This window comes from Castor canadensis, chromosome 4 (assembly GCF_047511655.1).
Source record: "Castor canadensis chromosome 4, mCasCan1.hap1v2, whole genome shotgun sequence".
Taxonomy (NCBI): domain Eukaryota; kingdom Metazoa; phylum Chordata; class Mammalia; order Rodentia; family Castoridae; genus Castor; species Castor canadensis.
This window is the reverse complement of record NC_133389.1, coordinates 41,592,252-41,613,468: the sequence shown is the minus strand read 5'-3', so window position 1 is coordinate 41,613,468 and position 21,217 is coordinate 41,592,252. Positions and strand designations below refer to the sequence as shown.

Sequence of the window (21,217 nt, the reverse complement as noted above, 5' to 3'; positions counted from 1 at the left end):
ATATATACATTCAAGATACTCAAATAACTCCCAATAGTATAAACTCAAAGATATGCAAGAGACATATTACAATCAAATTGTCAAAAGCCCAAGACAATGGGAGAATTTTGGATGTAGCAAGTAAGTTGTCACACTTCATACACAAAGGATCTCCAATAAGATTAGCAGATGATTTATTTTGCATTCCAGACAACAGGAATGAAAGGGCATATGCTAAAATATTCAAAGCATAAAAGGAAAACAATTCCAGGAAAACTCAAATACAGAGCTGAATGAAAGAAGATAATTCAGAACATGAAAGAGGAATTCAATAAAGATAGAATTTCTAGGGAAAGCCCCCCCAAATTGAAATTCTGGAAAAAAAATTTAAAAACTCAGTTGAAGCTGGGCATCAGTGGCTCATGCCTGGAATCCTAGCTACTCAGGAGGCAGGAATCAGGAGCATTGCAGTTCAAAGCTAACCCAGGCAAATAGTTTGTGAGACCCTATGTTGAAAAAATACATCACAGAAGAAAGAGCTGGTGGAGTGGCTCAAGGTTTAAGCCCTGAGTTCAAACCCTAGTACCAAAAGAAAAAAAAAAAAGCAGTTGAAAAACTCTCTAATATATAGAACAAATTTAATACAGAAAGAATATCAGGGCTTGCAGATAAGGTGTATGCAGATAACAGTAAAGAAAAAAAACACGAACAGAATATGAAAGACATTTGGGGCATCATTAAAAGGCAAACCTAATGAATTATGTGCATAGAAGAAGAGGTGAAAGCTAAGGGCATATATTTAATATGGTAATAGCAGAAATGTTACCAAAGCTTGAGAAAGAGATGATCATTCAGGTACAGTTGGCTTTTAGGACTCCAAACAGATAAGACCAGAATAGAACCTCCCCATCTTATAATATATAAGATATTTATATAATATTTTACATGAAGTATAAAATATTAAAATATTAAGCATACAAAATAAGGAAATAATACTGAAAGCTACAAGAAAGAGGTGCCAAGTCACCTATCATAGCAAACCCATCAGAATAACAGCAGATTTCACAATAGAAACTTTAAAAGCAAGGAGGGCATAGAATGATATATTCAAACCCTGAAAGAAAATACCTGCCAACTTAGATTATTGTACCCAGTGCTAGTTATAGTTTATAACTGAAGAAAAAAATAAAATCCTTTCATGATATACAAAAACTAAAGCAATTCATAACCACTAAAACAGTGCTGTAGATTATACTTAAATCCTAACACACCTAAGAGGAAGGTAAATGCAACCTCAACAGATAAGTGGATAAGCAAATGAGGATTAAGCAAAAATCAGATATTAAAAATACAAAAAAATGGCAGGAATTACTACATACCTATCAACAATAACTCTGAATGTTAATGGTCTCCACTCTCCCCTCAAATGACACAAACTAGAGAACTGGATAAAACAAAGAAGACCTAACTATTTGTTGCCTATGTGAAGCACACCTTATGCAAAGACAAACAGAGGCTTAAAGTGAAGAATGGTTAAAGATTTTTCACACAGATAGAGCCCAAAAGCAAGCAGGAGTAGCAGTACTCATATTTGACAAGACATACTTCAAACCAAAATTAGTCAGAAAAGGCAAAGAAGACAACTTCATATTGATAGAAGAAACAATTCTTCAGGAAGATACAATTGTAAACATATACACACTGAATATCAGCATACCTGGTTTCATAAAGCAAACACCACTGGATGTAAAAGTACAGGTAGATCCACAAGACAATAATGGTGGGTGACCTTAATACCCCACTCTCATCAATGGATAGGTCATCCAGACCAAAAGTCAACAAGGAATCTTCAGAATTACTCAACACTTGACCAAATGGAATTAGCAGGCATCTACAGAATTTTCCACCCAATGGATACAAAATACACATTCTTCTCAGCAGCCCACAGAACTTTCTCTAAAATAGATTATATTTTAGGACATAAAGGCCTAACAAATACAAAAAAATTGAAATAAGTTCTTATATTTTATTAGACCACAATGCAATCAAACTATAAATCAGTAACAAGAGAGACTACAGAAAATACTCAAATGCATGGAGAGTGAACAATTTACCCTTGAATGATCATTGGATCATCAAAGAAATAAGGGAGAAATAAAAAATTCCTGGACTCAAATTAAAATGAAAATACAACTTAACCAGAAGCTTTGGGACAACAGCAAAGGCAGTACTAATAGAAAACTTTATGAGTGCCAGGTTAAAAAAAATAGAGATACCTCAAATACCCTAATGATAACCCAAGGTCTTGGAAAAATAAGAACAAGTCAAACCCAAAGGCAGCAAACAGAAAGATATCATAAAGATAAGGCAGAAATGAATGAAATGGAGACTAAGAGAAAAATACAAAAATCAATGAAAAAAAAGTTGATTTACTGAAAAAAACCCTTAGCCAAATTAAGATAATGGAAAGCTGATGGAGTGGCTCAAGTGGTAGAGCACTTGCCTAGCAAGTTTGAAGCTCTAAGTTCAAACCCAAGAATTGCCAAAAAATGAAACTCCCTGTATGGCTATTTTAAACAAACAAAAATGTCATCTTTTTTTTTTCTTTTACAAAATTGGTGAGGAATTCCAAGATGGCGGCTAGAGGGAGGAAGCAGAAAGCGAGCCTCCTATAGTGAAATCTTGGAGAGATGCTGGAGACACACCTTGCAGGCAAAACCACCAAGAAGAGGCAAAACTTTGACCCCTCCACATCTCCAGCCTGCGCAGAGCATCTCCACTTCACGTTGAATGGAGAAACCAGAAGGGCCCCTGGGCTGCCAGATGCCCACGCCCAGACAGCTTGGGAAGATGCAGACAAGGTGAGCTAAGCCGTACGTGGTACTCCCATAGACAAGCCTGGGACAGGGCAGCATAGCCCACTGGACAGACTGACTCCCACCCAGGGAAAAAAAGAGAAACTGAGTAATAAGCAATAAGAACAATAAAGACACATTGCAAAGAGTGTGGGGCACACTGAGCACCAAAGGGGGGGGAGGGGAATCCTTCCTGGAACTGTAAATAAACAAGCCGGGCCTGGCAGGAGAGGCTATAGCGGGAGCGGGGGTGCGCACCCAGCAACCAGGAGTGGGAAAGCTTGTGAGAGTGGTGGAGGGAGGAAAACTCCATGGGAGAGGAGGGAAGACCCACTTTCCACATGAACTGTAAATAAACACACAGGCCTGAGAAAATGGGTGCAGTGTCACCTCCCCCAGTGTGCTTGGAAAGGGGAAAGCTTGTAGCAGAGGCTCGTGCACAGGAGAACTCTGAGTAAACAAAGCCTGCAGGGCCAGGTGAGTGCTAAGCTCACACCTGAGATCTGCATAAATAACGCCTCCAGCAACAGCAGGCCGACAGCAGCGGGCAGATGAGCCACAGCGCATATAGCCATTCACAGACCTGCCTCCAGGCTCTGTTTTTTCTCTCTCCCTACATTTGATGAGAAAACCGAACTACACCTGCATGCTGAAAAACTTACTGAAACTATATTGCATTTGAACTTGGGACACTTTGTGGGGTTTTTTGTGTGTGTGCAGTTTTGTTCTACTTTATGCGTCCCCTTTGATGAGACAACTCCAGAACAACATCTGAGGCACCATCTCCAGGATTGGAGGCTAAGACGGACACCAAAATTATTAAGACTGAAACTTCATTGCATTTGAACTTGAAGGTTTTTTTTTTTCTATTTTTCATTTTGTTTTATTTTATTATATATATATATATGTACATTTTCTTTCATTTACTTATTTTTTATTTTTATTCTTATCTTTATTCTTTTTATTTTTTATTTTCAATCCTCTCTCTGTCTAATGTCTGTTCAGCTTACTGTCAATTAGTACAATAACACTCCCTGTTTATATCTTTGAAACTTTTTTGTTTGATTCTTTGTTTTGTTTTTTCCTACTTGTCTGTTTATTTATTTTTCCCTTATTCTATAACTTCTTTGCTTTCCATATCCTCTCACCCTTCCACTCTAAATATCACCATTGTTATTATTACAAGCTAGAAAATATTTAATTGCACACAGTACACGGACAGTAACAACACCAAGGGCAATGACGTGAAGACAGAAAAAACAGGGAAACCAGTTTCCCCACAGTAAAATATTAGCACAAGAACCAGAGGGAAATGAAGAAAACAGATTCTCAGATCCAGACTCCAACAAAATGAAGATAAATTATGCCAAAGAACCCAATGAAGCACACAAGAATAATTTAAAAGAAGATATATTACAGGTACTCAATGAGAATTTTATAGAGATGATACTGGATAGGGTCAACCAAAATGTACAGGAGACACTCAAGAAATTCCAAGACAATAAAAATAGACAATTTGAAAAAGTAAAAGAAGAAATAAAGGAAACCATAGAAGCACTGTATAAACACCAAAGTGAAACAGAGAACACAATTAATAAACAGATAAATGAACTCAGGACAAAAATAGACAACATTAAAGAGGAAACCACCCAGGATATGGAAAACCTCAGAAAAAAAGAACAAAACAGAACTGCAAAACAAAATGGAAGGCCAATCCAGCAGAATAGAACAAACAGAAGACAGAATCTAAGAACTTGAAGATGAAATGGTAATTAAAGGAAAAACCAAAGAACTATTAATTAAACAATTCAAGACCTGTGAAAAGAAAATGCAAGAACTCACTGACTCCATCAAAAGACCAAACTTTAGAATCATGGACATTGAAGAAGGAGAAGAGGTGCAAGCCAAGGGAATGTGTAATATATTCAACAAAATAATAACAGGAAATTTCTCAAATCTAGAGAAAGATATTCCCATACAGATGCAAGAGGCCTCCAGGACACCAAACAGACCAGATTGAAATAGAACTACCCCATGATATATCATCATTAAAACAAGTTCAGAAACTAAAAGGCTGTAAGAGAGAAAAAAACAAATAACATACAAAGGTAAACCCATCAAAATCACAGCAGACTTCTCAACAGAAACATTAAAGGCAAGAAGAGTGTGGGGTGAGATCTTCTGGGCACTGAATGAAAATAACCTCAACCCCAGGATACTCTACCCAGCAAAACTATCATTCAAAATAGATGGAGCAATAAAAGTCTTCCATGATAAGCAGAAACTAAAACAATATGTGACCACAAAGCCACCACTACAAAAGATTCTTCAAGGGATTCTGCACACAGAAAGTGAAACCCAACTTAACCATGAAAAGACAGGCAGCACCAAACCACAGGAAAAGAAAAAGCAAGAGAGTAGAGAGTAACCTCAACTTAGGTACACACAATCAAACCTTCAAACAAGTAAGACAACTAAATGACAGGAATCACCACATACCTATCAGTACTAATGCTTAATATTAACGGACTTAATTCACCCATCAAAAGGCACCACTTGACAAAATGGATTAAAAAGGAAGATCCAACCATTTGTTTCATACAGGAGACCCATCTCACCGACAGAAATAAGCATAGGCTTAGGATGAAAGGCTGGAAGAAGATTTAACAAGCCAGTAGCCCCCGAAAACAGGCAGGAGTAGCAATACTTATCTCTGACAAAGTAGACTTCAAACCTACATTGATCAAATGAGATAAAGAAGGACATTCCATACTAATAAAAGGGGAAATAGATGAAAAGAAAATAACAATTATCAACCTATATGCACCCAATGTCAATGCACCCAATTTCAACAAGCATACCCTGAAGAAAGAAATTATACCAAGCATTCTATCTGATCACAAAAACTATAATTCAAGAACAAAAGTAAAGACAAAAAACATGAAAACAGCTGGAAACTGAATAACTCACTGCTTAATGAATAATGGGTCATTGATAAAATAAAAGAGGAAATTAAAAAGTTCCTAGAAGTCAATGAAAATGAAAACACCACCTACCAGAACCTATGGGACACAGAAAGGCAGCCTGAGAGGAAAGTTTATAGCCATGAGTGCATATATTAAAAAGACTGAAAGGTCCCAAATCAATGACTTAATGATACTTCTCAAACTCCTAGAAAAACAAGAATAAGCAAATCCCAAAACACATAGGAGAGGAATAATAAAAATAAGAGCTGAAATCAATGAAATAGAAACCAAAAAAACCACACAAAGAATTAATGAAACAAAAAGTTGGTTCTTTGAAAAAATAAACAAGATCAACAGACCCCTGGCAAACCTGACTAAAATGAGGAGAGAAAAAACCCAAACTGGTACAATCAGGAATGCAAAAGGGCAGATAATAACAAACACCATAGAAGTCCAGAAAATCATCAGAGACTAATTCAAGAACTTATGTTCAAATAAATTCAAAAATCTTGAAGAAATGGACAGATTTCTAGATACATATGATCATCCAAAACTGAACCAAGAGGAAATTAATCACCTGAATAGATCTATAACACAAAATGAAATTGAAGCAGCAATAAAGAGTCTCCCCAAAAAGGAAAGTCCAGGACCTGATGGATTCTCTGCTGAATTCTATCAGACCTTTAAAGAAGAACTGACACCAATCCTCCTTAACCTTTCCATGAAATAGAAAGGGAAGGAAAACTGCCTAACACATTTTATGAAGCCAGTATTACACTTATCCCAAAGCCAGGCAAAGACACCTCCAAAAAGGAGAACTATAGGCCAATCTCCTTAATGAACATTGATGCAAAAATCCTCAACAAAATAATGGCAAACTGACTTCAACAACACATCAAAAAGATCATTCACCACGACCAAGTAGGCTGCATCCCAGGAATGTAAGGGTGGTTCAACATATGAAAATCAATAAACATAATAAACCACATTAACAGAAGCAAATGCAAAAACCACTTGATCATCTCAATAGATGCAGAAAAAGCCTTTGATAAGCTCCAACACCATTTCATGATAAAAGCTCTAAGAAAACTAGGAATAGAAGGAAAGTACCTCAACATTATAAAAGCTATATATGACAAACCTATAGCCAGCATTATACTTAATGGAGAAAAACTGAAACCATTCCCTCTAAAATCAGGAACCAGACAAGGATGCCCACTATTTCCACTCCTATTCAACATAGTACTGAAATTCCTAGCCAGAGCAATTAGGCAGAAGAAGGAATAAAAGGAATACAAATAGGTAAAGAAACTGTCAAAATATCCCTATTTGCAGACGACATGATCCTATACCTTAAAGACCCAAAAAATTCTACTGAAAATCTCCTAGACACCATCAACAGGTATAGCAAGGTAGCAGGATATAAAAACAACATAGAAAAATCATTAGCATTTCTATACACTAATAATGAACAAACTGAGAAAGAATATATGAAAACAATTCCATTTACAATAGCCTTAAAAAAAATCAAACACCTAGTTTTATACCTAACAAAGGATTTGAACGACCTCTACAAGGAAAACTATAAACTTCTGAAGAAAGAGATTGAGGAAGACTATAGAAAGTGGAGAGAATTCCCATGCTCCTGGATTGGTAGAGTCAACATAGTAAAAATGTCTATACTCCCAAAAGTAATCTACATGTTTAATGCAATTCCCATCAAAATTCCAATGACATTCATTAAACAGACTGAAAAATCTACCATTAAATTTATATGTAAACACAAGAGGCCACGAATAGCCAAGGCAATACTCAGTCAAAAGAACAATGCTGGAGGTATCACGATACCTGACTTCAAACTATATTACAAAGCAATAACAAATAAAAAATAACAAACTCAATCAAAAATTTCTAAAATCTAACTCTTTTACAATATAATGTTTGCTTATGTCAAAATCAAAGAAATTTTAATCCTAAGAAATAAGTAAATGAAATCACAAACTATATTGAAGAGCACTTTAAATTTAAAAAATACAATTGCCAAGAGTCAGGATATAGTTTTGGTTATGTTTAAAATGATGTTCAAAATTTTTTTAGATTAAAAAAAACAATGCTAATACATACAACATCTAAATTTATACAATTAGGTAAAAAGTTAATACAAGCCCTGCCCCTAAATTGTGAACCAGTTGCCAGGAAACAATGGGACAGGTCTCTCACAACTCGATAGGATAAATGATATGAAAGCCAAAAATCTCCCCAATGCCAATGTCTCAAGCCTGTAATCCTATCTATTTAGGAGGCTGAGATTGGGAGGATGGTGGTTCAAGGGCAAATAGTTCACGAGACCCCATATCCAAAATAACCAGAACTAAATGAATTGGAGGTGTGGTTCAAGCAATACAGTGTCTGCTTTGCAAGAGTGAAGCCTGAGTTCAAATCCCAATCCCGCCAAAATAAGTAAATAAATAAATAAATAAATGGAAAGAAAGCCAATAATTCAGTTAATGGAAATGACATTTAAGAATTTTGGAGCTCATGGATTGGTAGAATCAACATAGTAAAAATGTCTATACTCCCAAAAGTAATCTACATGTTTAATACAATCCCATCAAAATTCCAGTGACATTCATTAAAGAGATTGAAAAATCTACCGTTAAATTTATATTGAAACACAAGAGGCCACAAATAGCCAAGGCAATACTCAGTCAAAACAACAATGCTGGAGGCATCACGATACCTGACTTCAAACTATATTACAAAGCAATAACAATAAAAACAGCATGGTACTGGCACAAATACAGACATGAAGACCAGTGGAACAGAATAGAGGACCCAGATATGAAGCCACACAACTATAACCAACTTGTCTTTGACAAAGGTGCTAAAAATATACGATGGAGAAATAGCAGCCTCTTCAACAAAAACTGCTGGGAAAACTGGTTAGCAGTCTGCAAAAAACTGAAACTAGATCCATGTATATCACCCTATACCAATATTAACTCAAAATGGATCAAGGATCTTAATATCAGACCACAAACTCTAAAGTTGATACAGGAAAGAGTAGGAAATACTCTGGAGTTAGTAGGTATAGGCAAGAACTTTCTCAATGGAACCCCAGCAGTACAGCAACTAAGAGATAGCATAGATAAATGGGACTTCATAAAACTAAAAAGCTTCTGCTCATCAAAAGAGATGGTCTCTAAACTGAAGAGACCACCCACAGAGTGGGAGAAAGTATTTGCCAGCTACACATCAAAGGACAGATAACCAGACTATACAGGAAACTTAAAAAACTAAATTCTCCAAAAACTAATGAGCCAATAAAGAAATGGGCAAGTGAACTAAACAGAACTTTCTCAAAAGAAGAAATTCAAATGGCCAAAAAACACATGAAAAAATGCTCACCATCTCTAGCAATAAAGAATAGCCATCATTAGCAGGATGTGGGGAAAAAGGAACCCTCGTACACTGTTGGTGGGAATGTAAACTAGTACAACCACTCTGGAAAAAAAGTTGGAGGGTACTTAAAAAGCTAAACATTGATCTACCATTTAATCCAGCAATACCACTCTTGATGATATACCCAAAAGATTGTGACACAGGTTACTCCAGAGGCACCTGCACACCCATGTTTATTGCAGCATTATTCACAATAGCCAAGTTATGGAAACAGCCAAGATGCCCCACTACTGACGAATGGATCAAGAAAATGTGGTATTTATACACAATGGAATTTTATGCAGCCATGAAGAAGAATGAAATGTTATCATTCGCTGGTAAATGGATGGAATTGGAGAATATCATTCTGAGTGAGGTTAGCCTGGCCCAAAAGACCAAAAATCATATGTTCTCCCTCATATGCGGACATTAGATCAAGGGCAAACACAACAAGGGGATTGGACTTTGAGCACATGATAAAAGCGAGAGCACACAACGGAGGAGTGAGGATAGGAAGACACCTAAAAAATTAGCTAGCATTTGTTGCCCTCAACACAGAGAAACTAAAGCAGATACCTTAAAAGCAACTGAGGCCAATAGGAGAAGGGAACCAGGAAGTAGAGAAAAGGTGAGATCATAAAGAATGAACCTAAAAGGTAACACACATGCACAGGAAAGCAATACGAGTCAGCTCCCTGTATAGCTATCCTTATCTCAACTAGCAAAAACCCTTGTTCCTTCCTATTATTGCTTATACTCTCTCTTCAACAAAATTAGAGATAAGGGTAATATAGTTTCTGCCAGGTATTGAGGGTGTGGGGGGGAGAGGGAGGGGGCGGAGTTGGTGGTAAGGGAGGGGGTGGGGGCATGGGGGGAGAAATGACCCAAGCATTGTATGCACATATGAATAATAAAAAATAAATAAATAAATTTAAAAAAAGAATTTTGGAAAATGTGGAAATGGTGGTGAATCACGTTAGCCTTAGAAGAATGATAAGGCACATGTTTAACTGGACTTTTGATACTGTTCTATACTTCAATGTTTATTATTTTTGCATTACGATATTAATTTGTTAAAGTGAGTAATTATATTAAATTTAAAAGTCTTAGGTATATTTATTATAGCCTTATATATAATACTTAAAATTGAAAGCGTAATAAATGTCTAGTAATGAGGGTTTAAGAAACTCTTAAGTAATTAAAATTACATTTTAAAATGTGATAGGATATTGACATCAGTTTTTATATGCTATAAGGAAAAACATGCCCTCAAATGCTGCATGCATATATTATTTTTAAAACTCTGTCACAGGCCTGTGTTTATGTAAAGCAAAATGATAAAGAGTAACTAGATCTTGATGGTGAGGTCATATGATAGATCAATGTTTCCTTCTACTCATGAGTATTATTCTAAACTTTGAGGATTGAGCATTAATTATTTTTGCCATTCAAAACAAGCCTTAAGATAATTTTAGATCTTTGCTTGTGTAATGAATCCCATTAGATTTTTTTGAGTTTTGTAAGAATGAAAATGGGGTACATTAATAACAATTGCAGAAGAGCGTGCTAGGGTAGCCTGACTAAAATGATCTTGAGTCAGCAAGGACACACTTTGGAGACAGTGAATGTGGAAATGGCCTTCAAGGAGTTTGATGAAAAGTACAAGAAATGAAACTATGGTTCTTAGGAAGATTTTACACATACATACACCATGTAAAACAATATATACAGAGCATTCAAATAAGGAAGTTCAAAATAAGAAATAGACTAAGCTTAAAGAAACAAGAAGGAAATTTTAACTTCAAGAGTACACATTAACATTAGAGGTCATAAAATTGCAGACATAAAACCTACAAGCCATCTCTTTTTTGGAAAACTTTTGAAGCTCTGATTTAAAAAGTAAGAAAATACATGCACAATTATAAATGGATATTGTGAAAGTGTAAGAGAGCATTCTGTATTAGTCAATGATAATGCATTTGATATTTTTAATCCATTTAGATTATTTCAACCATTAAAAATTACAAAATAGCTTCAAGAAGAAGTAGATAACTTGATAAATCAATCATGAATTGAACTAAAGTAGTTTTCCATAAAAGAAAATAACAATTCAAATCATTAAAAAGAAACAGAAAACATAGTCATATTTTTTTGTCAAGGTATTCTATCAGATTTTCAAGAAAAAGTTATTCAAATATATATCAACTTTCCAGGTAATAAGAAAGCTTCAAAGTTCATTTTATAAAGTTAACATAATCCCTATAAGAAAATCTAACAAACACAGCATAAATTAAGGACACTGAAATACAAACTCCCTAATGAATATGGATGTAAAATATTATTATATAAATACTTGCAAATCAAATGGAACAGTAAATTAAAAAAACAATAAACCATAACCAAGTGCAGTTCACCCAGTGAATTTTAAAATGGTTTAATATCAATATGATACATTGTTTCAATCGGTCAAATGAGAAACTTCACATATCACCACAAAGCATAGTGTATAAGTCAACATTCATTCCTAATAAACAGCTTTTATAACTTGGGTATATTTTAAAAATCTTTAACATGGTACTGAGTACGTATTTTAAAACTGACAGTTGGATAACATTAAGTACTTCTTTAACATAAGAGAAAAATAAAACAAAAGCTAATTTCATAGATGTCTTTTAAGATTTTTAATGTATGTGCTACACAATAAAATATACATATAAAAAGGACTGAAATACTGTGATGAAAATTAGCAATATGGGTTGCATATTACCACATTTAATCTATACAATACTTATGAATATTGTGTAATGAAATAATATCATTTTTAAAGTCCAAACTAGGTTGTCCATTGGCTCCATCACGTAATACACTGGTATCTGAGAGAAAAATCATTCAGCCTATCCAGGCAGGTTTCCTATTTGATATATTGTTAGTAATAAATATTATATTATCTTTTTATTAGAAGTAAATTGTTTAATTTGAAAGATTTTGAGTTGAAAGTATGAAATAAAAGGATAGTTGGATGCATGCTTTGTAGTGCTAGGATCCATACTGTAAGGTTCATTAGTAAAATAAAAATTAATTTTCTGCTAACAAGGACAATATCTAGCTTGGTGCAGATGACTCAGACCTGTAATCTTAGCTACTTGGGCAAGTAGTTGTGAGACCACATCTCCAAAATAACCAAAGGAAAATGGACTGGAGGTGTGGCTCAAGCAGTAGAGGGCCTGCTTTGCAAGTGTAACCCTGAGTTCAAACTCCAGTTCCACCAAAAAAAAAAAAAAGACCCAGAAGAAAAGAACAATATCCAAAGCTTAGAAAAGTACCAGTTAATATATAAAAGGAATCCACTTGCTAACAAGCTTTACCTGCAAAATGAATGATAAAAAATAATTTCATGACTATGTCATTATTCAATAGAATAAAACAGAATAAATTCTTAAAATTAACTTTTATTGTCTTATTAACTGATAGGATTATGGATGACTGCTTTTAGTATCATGGAGTTTCAGATAGTGGAATTATTTTCTTAAAACATTTTTGAACTATGGTCAGTCTTTCGAGATGACCCACTTTCAGTCTATTGGAAGTGAATTTCTTTTCCTAATAAACTTTGCTATTGCTTTCACTACCAAAAAAATTCTGAACTATGGGAAAGACTGACTACAAAAAAGGAAAAGGGACTTATAGAAAATATGTACTTTTACATTAAAGTATTGATCTTGACATTATTTAAAGTACCTAACAAATTTCAAGATGCTTTCTGGTTTACCAAAGCTATTGTTTATGCAAATGAAAAGGGAAAAATGTGTTCTCACAAACCCAAGGATAAGACTAGGAAAAGTTATATTAATGAGTTGAAGACTGTAAATTAGAAGCAAAATATGCTTTGAAATTTAAAAATATTAGTTAAGTTGTATGTGCAATCAGGCAGCACAAATCTTATTTTTTCTCTTGAACTAGAAGTGTCAATTACATATGAAAAAATACTGTGTGGAAATAATGCACACCACTGCTTTTAATTGAGTTCTTAACATGTGCTCTTTGAATTTGTAGCTTAAAAGTTTTTATAAATGAGCAAAATGCAGAAAACTCAATGCATCTAAATTTCATCATGTTCTAATCTTTCCCTAGAAAGTATGATCATCCTCAAATGATTTTTATAATTGAAAAATATTAGAAACCATTTAATACATTTGCAATTCCTTATCAGACAAAAATTTTGTCATCACATCAAGTTAAGGAGGACCAGACTTGCCATTTTAGACAATATTGATGAGAATTTAAAAACATTGTAAGTTTAATGAATAAATTTTCTTATTGAAGATATTTTGTTAATGATATTTCTATAGATGACAAATTTTAGCATGATTCACAAATTGAAGTTACAACATAACACTATATAGTATTTTGAAAATTTGTGTTGAATATGTATACTTCAATTGTACTTATAGTAGTCCTTGGCAAGGTATTGCACATTTTAGAAAGCTATATGCATCTTTTTAAATCATCAAGGATTCTGTGCATGGCCACACTGCAACTCCACCCCACCAAGATCTTTCTAGGCTCAAGATGTGCAGATCCCACCTTCCTTCATTGCTGCCTCACTCCCTTCCTTCTTTTCTCTTTTTCATCTATTTATATATTGATTCTGTTATCTAACAAGGATTTTTTGAGTGCCTAATATGGGAAAGGCACTGGGCATATTTGCAGAAAAGAAACAAAAATTATAACACATGTTCTGTTCTTTAAATCTTATAGTCTAAAATGAAGCACACAAATATCCATTGAACTTAATAAAGTAATCACTGACTATTTCAATATAGTTATAAGTACCAGTATGGGGCTAAACACACAATGCAATTCAAAGTCAAAGCAGATGGATGTTTTACCAAGGATTTTCTGTCTTTCAAGTTGAAGTTTAGAATAAGAGGATTCAATCAGATGACAGCAGGACTGAAGGGATGAACAGTTGAAACCCATGTTATGCTCAATGAGAAGAGCTGGAGGAAAGAAAGCACTAGGCACAGTCTACCAGGTAGCTGGATTATAGAGTTAGAGGGGAAAAAGTAACAAGAGAGGGGCCAAAGAGACAAGCAAAGACAAATTGCAGAAAGACTTGTACTGCTATCTATAGAACATCAGTTTCTTCCAACTCATTGATACTTCAGCCTGGTGTTTCTTAATTTAATATTTTTGTTTTATTTTGTGTTGTACTGTTCTTAGCATAGTCTAATCAGTCTTGTTTCTTTTCTTCCATTGGATATGTGAGGTATAAATTGCCTTCATATTAATTTAAGTGCTTAATCCCTGCATTGTATGAATGAGAATAAAATAAAGTCATTTTAGAATAAAATAAAAACAAAAAATAAAAAATGTTGAGTCCTAAATCTAGAATCTCACTAAAGTAGTTTATAAAATGTATAGTTTAGTAACTTGAAAAATGGTCAAATATAAAGGTCTGATTAAAAGAAACAGTTGCGCAGAATGTTAATTTGAGAATAAATATGAATAAATATTTATTGTTTCAATTCATAATAAATTATCATAAGAAAGGAATCAGTAAGTAAAATAGATGTGAAATGGGAGAAAATTGAATATATGTGAGAAAGGATCATATGGTACTTAAAGCTGTTGAGGAAGGACTTAAAAGTGTTATAAAAGTTTTATCCCAAATATTAAAATAATTTACAGCCAAATCTTGTAAATAAAAAAAAAACTGTGAAATTCTCAATTCTAACATTCTAAACTTAGTTTTATCTAAAAAAAAGGCTTCATGTTACACAAAACAAAAAAGAACTAATAAAAATGAAAAAATTAATAGAAAAATTCAGCATGTTCCTGAGATGTTTAAATACAGCTCTAACAGTAATTGATAGGTAAGTCAGAAATATCAAAGGTTTAAGTAGCACAACTAGCATAGTTGGCATACTTCAAGTCATGTCCCTAAATCAGGGAAATTATTTTCTCCAAACTAAATTTTAATGTTGATGTAATAACTAAGAGTCAATGAGGACAGAGATGTTAATTTGTCTAAGAGCAGTCTGAGGCTGGTTCTGCAAAGAGGGTTTCCATTTTACAAAGTGCCAAGAAAATGGGTTGCAATCCAATTAAAAAACTCAGTAACAAGTGGAGAGATTCATTATATTCATGTTTAGGGATTCTCAGCATTAAGATTCCACTTCTCCCACAAATATAAATGAATGTAGCTCCGATGCTAACTCCATTTCTGAAGAAAATAAACAATACTGAAATTTTTATGGAAGGGCAAGGGTTGAGGGTAGCATAGAATGCATGAGGAAAAGCAAGATTGGAGGATTTTTCATAACTGAAATTTATTATAAACCCAGCTGTGGTGGCACACGTCTATAATCCCAGCACTCCAGAGGCTAGTAATTCAGTAGGATCAGGAGTTTGAGGCCAACCTGGGCTACACAGGGAGACCCTGCATCAAAGTAAAATAATTAAATAATTTTATTTAATTTTAAACCCACATCATTTAATTTGGTAATGTAGATATAGAGTTTTGAGGTAATGATGGTCAACTAGAATAAACAAAATAAAAAGTGGATAGGAAAAAAATCCACTCAAACATGGGAGCCTGATATGTGAGAGACAGAACTGATTAACACATAAAGGACATATCAATAGTTTTATGGTTAGGATTTGTTTTTTAAATCAGAAAATAATTTAACTGGATCTTCCCTTCATATCATGCCCATAAATTAATTTTATATTTTTATGTTTCATGTCTGGTAAGTAAAATATGCACTCTAAAACCTCTAGAAATAGTTTATATTACTTCTAAAATTATAAATAAAAGACTGAGAGGGAAACCCCCCCTGAATTTGGCCATTCTAAGCACAGTTTCATCCAAAACATCATGTAACTTATAAAAAGCAGAATTCAAATACTTTTAGAATGAAACATCAGAGAATATTTTTATAACCCTGAGGTCCTACAATTTTACCTTTCTTCAACAAGTTCAGAAAAACACAAAGCTCAAAGGAAGGTATGTATAACTTCTACCACATTAAAATTGAAATTTCTTTTCATCATAATTTACCATGAAAAAAGAGGACTAGGTGAAAAAATTTTAGCACAAACTAAAATGTTTAGTAGTCATCATCCTCAACATATTTTTAACAAATGGTAAAAAGACAAATAGTCACTCAGTATATGGAGGAAAATCACAAGCAGGTTTTTCTCAGAAAATGAATGAAAAGTGACTCCCTCAAAAAAAATCTTAAAACATGCCCAACTCATTAATAACCCATTAATAAATCTAATAATAGATTTACAAACTGTAGGAGTGATCCCTGAAAGCACAGTCTTAACAACTATGAATTACAAAATGAAATGAAACACAATTAAAAAGACTTACAAAAGAATGTGCAAAAGATGTTTTTAGTGCTTGGTAGGAATACAGACTAATAGAGGAATTGTATATCATTTCCTTTCCTAAGCTATTGTGTCTTTTTTTGCAACTTTATTACTTCTTTTTACTAAAGTGAATGAGATATGGCAGAAGAAGAAAGCTTCTGCTTCAGGGAAGATGAGTCATAATGAAGGTGAGAGTGGTTCCAAGCACAAGATGACTCAATATGCCATTGAGGATTTTAGAGATGAAGGGAAACACCAGCCAGGGAGTGCAGGCAGCCTTGGAAAACAGAGAGATCTCAGGCTGACAGCTAGTGAGGAATGATTGATCCTCAGTCATAGGACCATAGGAACTGAGTCTTATCAATGATTGAATGGGTGGTCTCATGCATGCCAAGCAAGCATTCTACCACTGAATTAAACTCCCAGCATCACAAAGGAAATTAAAAAAAATAACACACCTAAATCAGATTTATCCCAGGGTCTTCAGAAAGAAATGTAGGGGTTCTGGTACTCTGACTTCAGACTTGCCAGAAACATGCCATGCTCAGACTTCAGACAGAAGTACACTGAGGTTGAGATAATAGATGGATAGATATGTGCTAAATCTGTTTTAATTTGTTATTCAACAAGAGAAAACTGGCTGGAGTTGTGGCTCAAGTGGTAAGAGTGCATAGGAAGCATGAGGCCCTAAGCTCAAACCCCAGTACCACCACAAAAAAAAAAAAGATAAAAAAATAATAAAACAAGAAAAAACTAATAGAGATAGAAAATTAGTTAAGAACTACTTAATTGTTGACAGAGAAAATGTACTTCTCATAGTTCAAAACAAAAATAAGTATTTTTACATTTAAATATAAAAGGCTCACCTGTTTTACTAAAGCAGATAGTTCATGTGTTGAAGACTTTGTTTCCTTCATCACTTCACTTACTGTCTCTTCATTCTTCTCAATTTTAACATTCGCGTTTTGTATTGACGTATTGTAGTAAGAAAACAGACCATTAAGTTTATCTAGTTCTTTCCTGAGAGCAAAACACAGTTGATTTTATCCATATTGAAAAGAAAGTTATGTTTAAGTTAGCTTCTGATTTAATAGAATGCATGGACTTTATTCCTGAAATTTCCCCTCCCAAATTAATTCTTAATTCTGAAAAGTACCACTTTTATATATGAAATAAATAGTGCAAAAAAATTCACCACCAGTATTTATGTTTCCAAAGGAAAGAAAGGAATTGAGAGAAAAATGATTTCTAAATTATTTAAAAGAAGTCACCTTTTTTATTTTAAGAATACAGCAAAGGAAAAGCAAGAAAAAAAAGAGAGAGAAGAAACAAAAAGAAGGGAAGGGAAAAACAGGTAAAAATGAAAAGATCAAGTGTTATTATAGACCTCACAGTATTAGAGGCAAAATGGGAAGAGAAGCGGCTTGGGAAAACAAGGCACTAAAGAAAACTAATTGCCAAAGAGTTCCTTGTTTTGAGGTTGGTGGAGTGGCTCAAGTGGTAGACAGTCTGCCTAGCAAGTGTAAGCCCCTGTGCCACCAAAAATTCTTTGTTCCATATGAACCTGCACAAAGAAGACCAAGGATAATCTATGAACTATATAATTCTGTATATGATCTGGTAAGTAGGTAGAAAACACATAACAAATATAGAAGTATCTTTAGAAAACAGTATAGTAGGTTGGGAGTGGTGGTACAGAAATGTAATCCCAGCCACCTAGGAGACCAAGAACCAGAGGATCATGGGATCTTGTTTCAAGGTAAAAGCTCAAGTAAAAAGTTAGTGAGATACTATCTCAATGAACAAGCTGTGAATGATGGCATATGTATGTTCTCTCAACTGCATGGGAGGCTTATGAAGGAGGACTGAGGGCCAGGCCAACGCTGGGCAAAAATGTGCCCCCTTATCTGAGAAGTAAGCAAAACAAAACGAAATAGCAGGGGGCTGAGGGCTGGTTCTCAAATGGTAGAGCACCTGCTTAGCAAGTGTGAGGAGCTGACTTCAAATGCCAGTACCTCCAAAAAATGAAAAAAGAACAAAAATAAGAAAAAGAAAATTGTGTGGTAATTTGATGTAGAAAAAAAAAAAGAAAGAAAGAAAAAGAAAAACAGAAAAGGATATTATTATTTTGCAATGCTGGTTATTAAATCCAGGGACTTTCACATGCAAGGGTTCTACTTGACATGCTTCCAAGCCCTTTTTGTTTTAGGTTATTTTTCAGATAGGGCCTCAGGCTTTTTGCCCTGGCTGGCATCAGCCCATGATCCTCCTGTGTCTGCCTCCACATAACTGAAATTACAGATGTGTATCACCATCAATGTTGAGATGGGAGTCTCTAACTTTCTGCCTGGGCTGGCCTTGAACTATGATCCTCCCTATGTCTACCTCCTGAATAGCTAGGATTACAGTCATGACCCACGATGCTAACTAAGCCGTGCTTTTGTTTTTACATTTTTGAGATTGGATCTTAAAGCTATGTTTACCTGGGCTGGCCTCAAACTTGGGATCCTGCTCCCTTCAACTCCCAAATGGCTTAGATTATGAGGAGCACCTCTACACATGGCTATAAAATTACCATCTTCATAAGATTTGAGAAAGTACTACAGAAAACCCCAACTTATCTTCATATAGAAACAAAATAATAGACTGGGAGATTTATTTGAAGCTCATGTATGAGATTAAAGATTAAACTTTTAAAAATATTTTATTTACTGATTTTAATAGATATTTCTTTTTTATAAGCATAAATTAATTGACAAACTAGTGGATTTCATTATGACATTTTCATAATGTGTACAATGTACTTTGATCACATTTACCTCCTCCTCACTACCCTTTCTCACTCATATTCACTGGCCCCTGTCTTCTTTCCAAATAGTCCTATTATCATGTCTTTAAAAACAAAATCTATATTACACATTTGAGAGAAAACATGTTTATATATAATAAAATCCAGAAAATCAATATGGAACAGTAAAACTACTCAATAAAGACACAGAATTTTCCTAGAAATTCACAAGAAAATAAATGTCAATTGCCAAAAAAACATGATATGGTTATTGGATTGACCTGGGTTCTCATGCGCCAATTCTGATTATAGGAGAAGAGTCAACTAAAACGGTAAGACACAACCTCACTACAGCAATGAAAATAAAGACAATAAACAAGTAAGGACGAGATTCTTCTTGGCCCTTCCATGTCTGGGACTAGTGCACAAGGTGTGAAAGCACAGGCTGACGTACCAGAATTCGAGAAGCCTGAAAGCAATGAGAGGTGGGAAGCCTCAGCATTCAAGTTTATACAAGTCTGGTTATGTTTCATTCTTTTGAAAGTCATTATTCTCTCTCAGTGGTATCTGTTGTCCCTAGCCTTGAGAATGAATTTTAGACATTGACCAGAGAGGTGACAATGGCCTAGCATCATGCAATGGAAGTCTAGTTTCATTGTCCTATTCCCATTTCCTGGTGAAGTGGATGTCCTTGGGAGAGTAACAGAAACACAGATCAATAGAACAGAATAGAGAATCCAAAAGTAATCTATACACATAAGTCCAACTGATTTTTGGCCATATGATGAAAATAATTAAACATATGGTGTTGGAACAACTGGGTATTGCAGGGGGAAAATTAACCTTCAACTAAATCTCATACTTCATACACAATTTAGCTAAATTATCAGTGTATCTGGTTATATAATATAAAACTATAATTTTTAGAAGACAACATAGAAGAGATTTTACATATGACATCAAACACATGCTCAAAAAAGAACTGACAAATTTAATTTTGTCAAAATTAAAAATGTGTGCACTGTAAAATACCTTCATAAGAGGATGAAAAGACACATTTTGTTAAAAAATAAAAATATTTGCAAATTATTTACATTTTCTATGTATCCTCATTAGAAAAATAATTCTCCATATCCAACAATCAGAAAGCAAATAATCCAATTAGAAAATAAGACAAACATACTTAAACAGATGCTTCAGAAAAGACAGAATGCAAGAATAAATAAGCACGTGAAAAGATGTTCAAATTAAATTCAAATTAAAACTTTAAAGATGCATCATTTCAACCTATTAGCTTGGCTGAAGTTTCCTTGTACAAAGTGATCTATTATAAAGAAACCAGATGTCTCATACCTTGCTGGTATGAGTATACAATGGTAGTCACTCTGGAATATAACTTACCAGTTTCTTTTAAAACTAAATGTACAGTTAGCATACATCCCAGCAATCATTATCTTATATATTTTTCCTGAGAAATGAAAACTTAGGTTTACTCAGAAACTTGTACATAAAAATGCAGAGAACTTTTACTCATAACTTCAAAACCCTGGAAACAAACTAACTGTCCTTCAAAGGGCCATTGGTTAAACAAACTCTAGCACATCCATACAAGGGAATCCCACTCAGTGAGTAAAAATGAATGAATTCTTGATTTTTCCAACAACCAAAATTAATACTAGTGGCATTATGCTAATGAACAAACAAAACCCTAAGGGTAACATGCTGTATGGCTCCAGTCATAACTCTCAAAATGATAAAACTATGAAGACAGAGAAAAGAGGTGGTTATCAGGAGATGGGGCAAGGACA

The 21,217-nt window shown here is 34.2% G+C and overlaps 1 protein-coding gene across 12 annotated transcripts in view; it reads right to left on the bottom strand.

The window, feature by feature from the left end:
• Ccdc178 (coiled-coil domain containing 178) overlaps positions 1-21,217 on the bottom strand; it is a 200,870-nt gene that overhangs the window by 57,259 nt on the left and 122,394 nt on the right. For all 12 annotated transcript variants that reach the window (XM_074070056.1, XM_074070058.1, XM_074070057.1 and 9 more), the window contains one exon: positions 17,488-17,641. In XM_074070056.1, the coding sequence (XP_073926157.1) occupies positions 17,488-17,641 (154 nt within the window). The remainder of the gene's footprint in view (positions 1-17,487; positions 17,642-21,217) is intronic.